Source organism: Nicotiana attenuata, unplaced genomic scaffold (genome assembly GCF_001879085.1).
Source record: "Nicotiana attenuata strain UT unplaced genomic scaffold, NIATTr2, whole genome shotgun sequence".
NCBI lineage: Eukaryota > Viridiplantae > Streptophyta > Magnoliopsida > Solanales > Solanaceae > Nicotiana > Nicotiana attenuata.
Genome location: NW_017671594.1, coordinates 78923 through 90536, shown reverse-complemented (window position 1 = coordinate 90536; position 11614 = coordinate 78923). Strand labels below are relative to the sequence as shown.

The window sequence follows — 11614 nt, the reverse complement described above, 5'->3', positions numbered from 1 at the left end:
GCATCCAAAGACCCAAGTGAAGGGAAACTGGGCACCAACTGGGAAGGACCCTACAAAATCACAGCAGTAGCCGGCAAAGGCGCATTCCAGTTGGAAACAATGGAAGGGAAAACACTTCAAAACAACTGGAACGTTACTCACCTCAAGTATTTCCACTTCTGAAAGACGTCTCCCGAGTCGTACTCTTTTTCCCTTACCCGAGTTTTGTCCCAATTGGGTTTTCTCGGGGAGGTTTTTAGCGAGGCGGCAGAGGGGACACTTGGAGATACTTGCGAAACAAGTTTATCATATCAACCTCTCCTTACGACCTCCAGGCCGACATGATAAAGGGACCGGACTAGCTTGATCTCCAATGTACGAAAGGCTACGGCCATCTCCAATGTATGAAAGGCTACGGCCATTTCCGATGTATGAAAGGCTACGGCCATCTCCAATGTATGAAAGGCTACGGCCATCTCCAATGTATGAAAGGCTACGGCCATTTCCGATGTATGAAAGGCTACGGCCATCTCTGATGTATGAAAGGCTACGGCCATTTTCGATGTATGAAAGGCTACGGCCATCTCCAATGTATGAAAGGCTACGGCCGTCTCCAATGTGTGAAAGGCTAAGGCCATCAATTATATTACGGCTAAGGCCATCGACCGTCAACGGTCGACCTAGATTCGACTACGGTGAGTAAACAACTCGACGACAGTCGAAGTCGCCTACATGGCTAAGGCCATCAATTATATTATGGCTAAGGCCATCGCCGTCAACGGTCGACCTAGATTCGACTACGGTGAGTCAACGACTCGACGACAGTCGAAGTCGCCTACATGGCTAAGGCCATCAATTATATTATGGCTAAGGCCATCGCCGCCAACGGTCGACCTAGATTCGACTACGGTGAGTATACGACTCGACGACAGTCGAAGTCGCCCACATGGCTAAGGCCATCAATTATATTATGGCTAAGGCCATCGCCGCCAACGGTCGACCTAGATTCGACTGCGGTGGGTAAAACGACCCGACAACAGTCGAAGTTACGCACATGGCTAAGGCCATCAACAATATTAAAGGCCAAAAATAAAGGGTACAGAAAGAAAAGAATAACAGCAAAAGTATAACTTCCATTATCATCAAAAAGTACATGTACAAAAGGACCTATTTTCGTCTCCAAATACAGCGAAACAAAATGAATACAAGTCCTAAGGGGCTTAGCCATTCTGTTTACCGCCTCCCGTCGGATCGCCATCTCGTCCATCGCCGTCCTCGGCCTGATAGGCCGCAGAGATCCAAGAGCCGAATTCTAGACGGTTGACGTCTTCGGAGTTATAGCCTGCCCGGTCTGGGGAATCAGAACTATACCCACAAGTTTCACGGGCGACACGGACTATGCGTCGTTGCTCTTGAACCTCCGCCTCAGTAGCTCGACCCGCAGCTAAGAACTCCTCGAATACGACCAATCTGGCCTCGGCGTACACCCACATGTCATGCGCCTCACGATGCGCATCCTCATCAGGCCTTGGTGCAGCAGTCCATTTGAGGACTTCAATCTCAGCCGCCTTGGTATCGAGTTCGGCGGTCATAGCGGCAACCTTGATCCGCAAATCAGCAGCTTCCGCCGCTACCCCACGGCCAACCTCCAACTCTTCTTCCTTAGACTGGAGAAGAGTCTCCAGCTCAATATTCCGAGCCAGGGCGGTCATCAGCTGCTCGTCGATCTGCTCCAACTCGGCCACCCTCCGTTTCAGCTGGGCCTCCAACTGCTCCAAACCCTCACGGAAAACCCGAAATTCCGGGTCCTGCTTGAGTAGGTCCGCCAGCGCCTGATGCTTAACGCGGCACCGCCGATATTTCTTTACCACCTTGTTAAAGGTGGTTGCCTTCCTTTGCGCTCGCCGCCCCCTCGATGTCTCCAAGATGAGAGTCTAAAGAAGAGGAAAAAGACGAAAGGCAAGTCAGTATGCATCAAAATTTACTTTACGGTGCATGAAGAAAATGAAAAAATACCTGCAAGGCCGCGCCGGCAACCCTCTGTGATAGTTCCCCGTCGCTAACCCCTTTTAACATTTCACGCTCAGCGGCCGCACATAGCAGGGTCATATCCGCTGCGGCCTGCTCGCTGTGTTGCAACAGGTTATACCCTCCTGGGATCAAAATTCGGCGGTTGGATCTACCTGCTGTCATCCCCACACGGGCCGAACCCCGCGTTAACACATCTGCATCCGCCTGGGCGGCCTCAGGGCCCACCCTCTCGGTATCATCGCCCGCTTCTCCAACGGTACCCGACGAGCCGCTCTCCGGAATACGTGTTGGGCTGGCGTCGAGAAGCGCCCCCCCTTGGGGAGCCAACCTCCCGGAACGGATGGCATATGCCATAAAAACTGGCCTTGACTCCCGACGGGGCTCGCTCGCCCCCTCGTCTTCTGCGGCTAGCCCTTTGCCGGTTATCAACCGGCGTCTTTTCCTTTCCGGCGGCTCCTCGCTCTCAGAAGTCTCCTCCATAGCCCGTGGAGATGGCATTGAAGGAGTCGCTTCCCTCGTGGACGCCGCCATAGGCAGCGGTTGAGGAACCTCCGCAGCGCCATCACTGGGCGAGCCACAGGGTATGTATCCATCTTCAGAGTCAGTCCCCGCCCCAGGTGAGGTGACGACGTTCTTCTTCTTCTTCTTCTTCTTAGGGCGCTCCGACCTGCCAACGCGAATAAGTCAGGTGACAAGAACGTAGGGAACTCCCAAACCGTAGCCAAAGAATTACCTGACGGGCCATACTGTTGAAGAAATGCAGCCCAGGTACGGTATTCCTCCGCATAAGGTATTATTCTTTCCACCCATGATTTACTGTCATCAGTAGACAGGGGTGGAGAAGCCCTCACTGCGGATAAATAAAAAAGGAGAAAAGCAAAGAAATTACAATGGCCGTATGGTCAAAAGCGCAAGCAGTCTTGAATTCTACGAGTAGAAATACTTACGTTCTGGATTCATCGTTCCGGGAACCCTTCGGGATTTGACACCAGGTGCTCCGTCCTGATGTATAAATATTTACGCCAAAAGCGGCGGTTGGGCTTATCATCGGCTTTGACAACCAAGCCCCTTGTGCCACGGCTTTTTAATTGTAGCATGGTACCCCTCAGGTAACCAGGGCTGAATAACTGCAAGAGGTGGTGGATCGAGACGCTGCACTCAGCCCTGCCGCATAAGTGGTCATAATACGGCACACCTTCAAGGTGTAAGGAGTGAGCTGAGCCGGACACACATTGTAAAAACGGCAAATCTCCTCCGTCAGAGGGTAGATTGGAAGATTGTAACCGATCAAGAACGGGTACTCATAGAATGTGCAGTATCCAGTCCGGTGCACATTGGCATAGTCCGTCCCGGCCGGAACCATTTCCACGTGGTCCGGAATATGATGCGTCTCTCGAAGATCATCTAAGTGGGATTGTAATAAAACGCTGTGCTCCCAGGGAAGGTCTGGGCTTTTAGTTGGAAAATCCCTGCGAACATGCATCTCCTTCAGAAGGACGTTGTCTACACTGAGAGGAACAATGGCCTTCTCCGCCTTTTCCCCTTCACCACCGGAAGATGGCGGAACCCTAGACGGGGCATTATCTTTAGCCTTTTTACTACTCTGTCCACGTTTTGTGATGATTATATTACGTAAGAAACGAATCACTGACGATAGGAAGTGTGGTTTCAGCAGAAGTGGGAGAGTCCCTCACGAAATAACGGCTACAGGAAAGGAAGACAAAGGAGTAAAATCGGAAAATGCTTTCTGAAGGCTTGAAAGGTGAATCGAATCGAACCTCCCTCCTACTTATAGGGATAAGCTGCGCAGAAATCGAAGAGTCATGATTCAAAACGTGCGCGGGAAACCAAAATGTCACATCACCCTCTGAACCGCCTCGGGGGCAAATATAATAATGACGCATACAGGCGATGACGTCATTCCAAAAAGGAAGCCACGCGTCAGTGGCTCTACAACGTCATATATTTCACCTCCTTCATATTGCCGCCCCTGGTCGAGGTCAAATTCTCCTAAGCCGAGGTTCGCATTTCCGCCCATCGAAGACGCCCCCCGAATGCGTCTCCAACGAGCGGAGGGACTAACTGTATGGGGTCAAATTTGATCGTCAGCATCCTTACGCCAGAGGGTACGCCCAGTGAGTGTACGCCGACTAACGTAGCGGTACGACTCGGACGCGGGGACAAAAGCGACATCGTTTAGGACTCAGTGTCTTCACCAGGGAGACGCTACCTGTCTTTGTAACTTTTTGATTTTTTCGAGGAAGGTCTCTTATTATATAAAGGAGACCTTCACATTGTAAAAGGAGGATTCGGATCTAATACAACTCTCTCATTTTCTGTCTTTCTCTCTCTATCTCTACCTCAAACGAACATATCTTGTTAAGTTCATATTATCACTTTGCAATACCAAATCTACAACAATAATATCATCTTTGCATCTCTAGGTTTATTATATTTGATTACGATTTACCCTTTTCTTACTTTCGATTGTTTTCTAGCTTACAAAGTACATTGCTAACTTTTGAGCCAAAGAAATTAATTAGTGGATTAGATCAACACAATATTTTTAAATTGAAATATAAATATTCAAAAACTATACGAAAACTACTGTAAATTGCAGTTGTCATGTCAATATAATTAAAAAATATTTTTTTAAATATTTATCAAAGTTCATATAAAGTAACATAATTTGAGACGGATGGAGTATCCTAATTATAGCAGACACGAGTTAGTATATAAGATGAAATAGGGTTATATATCTTTATCGTCCACTTCAAGTGTATCTAATGTACCTAGAAAAAAAATGACATCAATAATAATCATCTCCTGTATATTGAGAGGAGGGACGTCGGTGTTTGGGGGTTGGGGGGGGGGGGGGAGGAGAGGGGGGAGGGAGGAGGGCGGGGGCGAGGGGGATTAGTTACTCAACTAAAGTACTTATCATGTATCAAAGACTAATGAAGCGCCAACAGGGCCCTTTCTTTTTTATTACTCTCTAATATTTAACGAATACAAAATCCTTTCAGATATTTTCTACGCTACAACAAATTAACAAACTCTAAGTGTCTAGTTTTATCTTGAACCAATCAATTTAAAACGTGTATTATGACCCTTCCAAATAATTATTACGACCAGGAGTGGCAAACGGGCGTATCGGGTCGAATATGGTTCGGGTCGAAAACGGATAAATTATCCGACCCGACTCATATTTAATACGGATAAAAAACAGGTTAACCGGCAGATACTATGGATAACCATATTATCCATGACTTCTTGCATATGATCGCTTTTGGGAGAATTCTTAGTCTCCCTAACTTGAGGAACCCCCAATTTGAGGTTTTACAAATGTAAAAATTAGACTCATTGGTTATCCATTGGTTACCCATTGGTTATCCATTTTCTAAATGGATAATATGGTTCTTATCCATATTTGACCCGTTTTTAAAAAGTTCATTATCCAACTCATTTTTAGTGGATAATATGGTTAACTGTTTTCTTTTAACCATTTTGTCATCCCTAATTACGACCATCCAAACATTTCAATTAAATTATTGTACGACATACTCCACTTCAACTTGAAAATGTAAACACTGTAGATTTTAAATAAATATGCAGTTCATCCGTCCACTTTACGTGACACAATTCAGATTAAGAGGGTTAAACTTTTTAACTTTCGGGTGTGAGTGGCATACAATCTTTAAATTCTTAAAATAAAATTTATATATTTAAAATTAAATATTACTATAAGTCACAATAATTAATATTTTAAAATAATTAAAAGGTTACAATTAAAAAAATTATTTAACTCTCTAAATAATAAGTGGTCAGGAAGTATAATTTACCTCTGAGTTTTTTGGCGATTGCAAAGTAATGAGGGTCAACAGGGACCCAAAAGATATGTTGTCTTTCCTCAGGAGTGCCAAATACAGGGAATACTTCTTCAGGTTGGTACCAAACGTTGTTAAGAAGATTGTCATGTGAGTTGCAATTTTTCACATTCACAGAGTAGTTGGAAATTTTCAAGTATCCAATATTTCTCGTGTAGTCTCCATCTACTTCAAGGGGTAGTTCATTCTGAGGGCCATCTCCATATCTCTGCAGATTTTTTATTTTTTTTTATTTTTTATATAAGTTTGTCTTTTGTCAAATTCAGCAGTAATAAAATGGAATTAAGAACAAAAGATTATTTTTTCTATTTTTACTTAAATGTTCTTCAATCGTTGTTGTTATTTTTATTTTGCATAATTTCGATAAGAGTAACTTAAAATTAAAAACTTTTTTATCTTCAGTTTTAACATGAACATGACGTATAGCTTTATCAGTTTTACTTAATTAGACCTTTGCTTTATTGATAACGGTCCGACCTTGGCTTTATTGATGACGGTCCGACCTTGGCCTGTCCGACCTCGGCTTTATTGATGACGGTCCGACCTCGGCTTTATTGATGAAGGTCCGACCTTGGCTTTATTGATGACGGTCCGACCTTATATTGAAGGAGATATGTTGGTTTCAATATTTGGAATAGTGCAGATTATTAAATACGCAGCAGTGGCAATTTCGTAATTAATCTGAAAAATCTGGCAACCCAATTCTTAGTAAAATGACCATAAAATCATCATACGATATCCAAATTTGATGATTCTTTTTGCCATGGCTCCGTAATTACTATACAGATCTAATGCTTCAATAAAAACAGAAATTGGAGCTCATTTGTTCAATGTGGTACCATTTATGCTTGAAGAAACGACGTCGAAATGTAAGAAAAACGAGCGCAACACAATCCAAACCTATCCGAAACTCATTTGAGCCCCTCGGGACCCGTCTAAACATACCAAAAAGTTCCATATCATAATACAGACCTACTCGAGGCTCAAAACACACATAACAATATCGAAAAGACGAAATGCACCTCAAATCAAAATTAATGAACTTTCGAACTTTCGACTTCCAAAACCTAACACCGTAACATGTCAAATAAACTCGGAATGAATCCAAATTTTGCACATAAGTCCTAATACATCATAAGGGTTACTCGTGCCCCCAAACTACCAGCGAAGTGCAAATGCTCAAAACGACCGATTGGATCGTTACACAAACTAGATATGAAATTATTGTTTGGGCCTTAATTTTTGAATTTGTAAGCATGCCTACTTTCTTATGTGGAAATTACCGAAATTGGACTTAACTATGAAGCTCGTCACTATTTTCAGCTCTTTATTTAGTATTGTTACTTGCTGAGTTGATTGTACTCATACTACACCCTGCACCTCGTGTGCAGATCTAGGTGCTTCCGGATACGGTGACTGTTAGATCTCAGAGTGTTATCAGTTGGAGACTATCAAGGTAACTGCTTGGCGTCCGCTGACCTTGACTCTCTCTTCCTTTCAGTTGTTGTACTATTCTATATTTTAAGACAATATTTTATTAGTCAGACTTTGTTATCATTTAGATGCTCGTGTACTTAGTGACACCGGGTTTTGGGAGTGTGTTTGTACCAATAATTGTGAGATTTTCTATCAAATCAGAATATTACGTTTCAAACTTAAAGGATTCTTGTGATTTATTTAGGTTATTGGCTTGCCTATTTTTGAGATAGGCATCATCACGACAGGTGAGATTTTGGGTCGTGACGTAGCTGAAGCATGATCGCTAATTTTGACTTTATGTCGCGAAATTCAATATAATCATAGCTAATTATTTGCAATTATGTTTTTCAAAACCTTCATTTATGAAAAATCAGAGGAAATAGAGAAAACCAAAGAAAATAAATTGATTATGGTGCGATCATAATCAGAAAATCGGCGTAATAGCAACATTCTACAAAAACGTTGGCTTTATTAAGGTGTAATGATTACGTCAGTAAAATATCTAATTGAAATATATGCGACCCCAAAATCCCGCGTCTAAATAAGGAACAGAAGCGCAGAAAGAACTCTAGTTTAAACAAATGTATATATTTTGTAGATAAAACTTGTGTAGGTCGGGTAAATAACAAAATATGGACAATTTTGGTAATAAAGTATCAAACAATGTAGAGGAACGAAAAAATCCCTTTTCGAAAAATCACGTCTAAGGAATTATAACTTGATGCGTTTAATTAGGTCTAAGGATTTATAACTTGATGCGTTTAATTTGGTCGTGATCTGAATTATTTATGTAATCATATTATGTAAATTTGGAGTGCTTATTTTAGATTAAAGCGAGAATATGCCATGCTTTAGTAAAAAAGTGGAGATACATATATTATTCAGATTTTTTCTCTTCATACTACCTACTAAGACTCTTCTTAAAAAAAGTACCATTCCAATCATTGATAGAAAAAGATTAACAAAAGAAGGATGGTAACAAAAGGTAAAAGGTTTTCTTGATTGTCTCAATAAATTTCATGATAATTAGCTTCCGTTTGGCCATAGATTTTGGCAACTTTTTTTCAAATATTTTTTGTTCATAGATTGATGATCTATTTTTGAAAAATTCTGAAATTATTTTTCAAGTTTCCAAAATCTAGTTTAGGGTAGTTTTTGGGTGAAACTTGTTCTTCCACTCACAAAACTTCAAATTTTTTTCAAATAAATTGCATGTCCAAACATAATTTCAACTTCCAAAAATTATTTTTTAAAACTACTTCAAAAATTATTTTTTCAAGTTTCAAACAAATCTATGTCCAAGGCTAGCTTAGTTTAACTATCACGTGATAAGTTAAATATAGGGATTAGGGATAATGCATACAGACCCGTCAATTATTGCAATGTCTGTTCTTGTCAGTAGACAGTAACGTCATATATGTACGATATTTATCACAAAAGTGTCTAACAGCTGTATGATTGAACAATGCTTATCGAATATGTTTATGCGAATATGATTCTACGAAATATTTACCCAGACAATGGTTGGAACATTTGATAAATTTCTCGAAGATTGGCATGGAGGCATACAAGTGCTTTGGAAATATTTTGTGGTTTAGATTTTGAAAGATTGGAGAAGAGAATCTATCGGTTGGTTTTGCTGGTAATTTAATTTGGGAAGATGATGCATGGTGGAAAAAATTTGAAAAAGAAAAGAAAAATAACGTGGAAATTAAAACAAAAACGTGAATTGAAGTGCTCCCACTTAAATCTTGTTTTGATCTCTTGATCGATCGGGATGATAATTATCGGCATTGACTCGAATAAGACTAGTGGGTAATAGAATTTTCGCAAAGTTAAAGTGTACTTAGTGAGTAATGCGGGATAAAATAATTTGGGTTTAAGCACAGTGCATAAGGTTTCCATTATTTGGGAATGTAACGTAGTAGTACACATTTTAAAAAAAGTTAAACTTAACTTGCATCAAACTACTCCTCATCTGAGGATGAATTATTAACTGCATGCGGAATAATTAATTCCAAACTCAAGCATCTTGATATTTGGTCAAAGACAACTGCTTGATGAATTGCACGACAACCTCAACAGAGTTGTTAGCAGCAAGGGTGATGAAGGTGGCGGCCTCGTTCTCGGAGTCACCGCCGCCGGCCAAGTCAGAGAGGGCACGGATAACGATGTAAGGTGTCTTCTGCTGGTAGCAAATGAGAGCCACTGCTGCACTTTCCATTTCCACAGGGCTCACATCAAATTTGTTGTAGATAAAGCTCCTGTAAGCTGCATTGTCTAAGTATATGCTTGCACTTGTTCCTCTGTGTACTCTTGCTACCTTTGGTGTATGACTCAAGCATGTTTTTGCGTCTATACACTCTTCTAGTTTCAATCCCTATATAGTTTAAACACACATTACATTACAATATGTCGTGTTAAGCTAGACTTTTTCTTTTCAGGAATAAAAGAGAAAAACATCAAGTCTACTTACGAATTAATTAACAAACGCTAAGTGTCAAGTTTTGTATTCAACCAAGCAATTTAAAACGTGTATTATCACCCTCCCAAATAATTATTGCGACCATCCAAATATTTCGATTAAATTATTGTACGACATACTCCACTACAATTTGATAATGTAAATACTTTAGATTTAAAAAAGAAATGCTATCCACCCGTCCGCTTTACGTGACACAATTCAGATTACGAGGGCCAAAATTTTTGACTTTCGGTGTGACGGGTATACAATCTTTATAATTTTAAAATAAAATTTATATATTTAGAAATAACATAAAAATTATTACTAAAAGTCACACTAATTAATATTTTAAAATAGTTAAAAGGAAAATAAAAATAAATAAATTATTTGACTCTCCAAATAGTAATTGGTCAGGGAGTATAATTTACCTCGAGTTTTTTGGCGATTGCAAAGTAATGAGGGTCAACAGGAACCCAAAAGATATGTTGTCTTTCCTCAGGAGTGCCAAATACAGGGAATACTTCTTCAGGTTGGTACCAAACGTTGTTAAGAAGATTGTTATGTGAGTTGCAATTTGTCACATTCACAGAGTATTTGGAAATTTTCAAGTATCCAATATCTCTCGTGTAGTCTCCATTTACTTCAAGGGGTAGTTCATTCTGAGGGCCATCTCCATATCTCTGCAGTTTTTTTATATACGTTTGTCGTTTGTCAAATTCAGCAGTAATAAAATGGAATTAAGAACAAAAGATTATTTTTTTCTATTTTGGAAATAGACGTTTTGTGTGTGTGTGTGTGTATTGTGACAATAAGTCCATTAAAATGTATGGAAAATTAGCTAAAAACCTGCCAATTCCAAAGAGCAGTATGTGCCCAATACTGAGGAATAGCAACATCTCCAATATGGAGAGATGGATTTGCATTTCCTGCAATTCCATAGTGCACCACACCTTTAATCTTGAACAATGATAGCAACAGTTGTGTTGTTATGCCTGCATTTAGCTGAATGCAAAAAGAAAATTTAAAAGCTCAAAATTAGAACGTGCCTACATCGTACAACTTCAAGTCCATATATACTAGTAGTAATTAATACTATCACATAAAAAGGAAAGAGAAAATACACACCATGGCAAGTCCAGTCATAACCAGAATAACAGGCTGGTTATCAATATATCCAAACCGAAATCTCCTCCCTTCCATATTTAAAGCAACAAAATCAATAAGCAAGTGAATAAAAGAAACATATATATTTTTAAGCATTACTTATATAAGGTTTTATATTATGTTACCTGCATAGTCAATGGTAAGGTTAGTAGGTTTGTAACTAGGGTGTTGAAGAAGAGGATTCATCTCAAACAGGTTAGGAATGACTAATCCCAAGTAAGGTCCTTTTCTATTAGCCATATCAATCAGTTTTTTGGTCTTTCCAGTTGCTTCACCATTTGCTTTTTCTAGGTTTAGTACCATGAAAACAAGAAACAGTGCAAGAAAAAGTTTGGAAACTGCCATGTTGGGACAAGGGGTTAGAAGAGAGTATTAAGATTGAAGGTTGAGAAGGGAAGCCAAACAACCCTATGTATTTATAATTATTACATGTTGCATCAAGACGCACAGCCAGGGGCGGACCCACGTAGTGAGAAGTGGGTTCAACTGAACCCGCTTTATCAAAAATAATATTGTGTATATGTTTAAATTATGGCTAAAACAAAGTAAATTTTGTATAGATATTATTTTTGAACTCACTTAAAAGAAGTTTTGCTCTTGCAAACGTGTT

The 11614-nt window shown here is 40.2% G+C and overlaps 2 protein-coding genes across 2 annotated transcripts in view; both read right to left on the bottom strand.

Moving 5' to 3' along the window:
* LOC109209177 (5'-methylthioadenosine/S-adenosylhomocysteine nucleosidase-like) overlaps window positions 1-2541 on the bottom strand; it is a 5049-nt gene extending 2508 nt beyond the window's left edge. The window contains exon 1 of the mRNA XM_019372386.1: window positions 2401-2541. Within this exon, the coding sequence (XP_019227931.1) occupies window positions 2401-2541 (141 nt within the window). The remainder of the gene's footprint in view (window positions 1-2400) is intronic.
* Window positions 2542-9245: 6704 nt separating this feature from the next.
* On the bottom strand, window positions 9246-11403 carry LOC109209169 (5'-methylthioadenosine/S-adenosylhomocysteine nucleosidase-like). Its single transcript, XM_019372377.1, has 5 exons — window positions 11130-11403; window positions 10966-11033; window positions 10687-10842; window positions 10269-10520; window positions 9246-9756 (listed from the first exon to the last, which is right to left on the bottom strand). The coding sequence occupies exons 1-5, from the start codon at window positions 11347-11349 to the stop codon at window positions 9400-9402; spliced, it is 1053 nt and encodes a 350-aa protein (XP_019227922.1). The 5' UTR covers window positions 11350-11403; the 3' UTR covers window positions 9246-9399.
* Window positions 11404-11614: the final 211 nt, after the last annotated feature.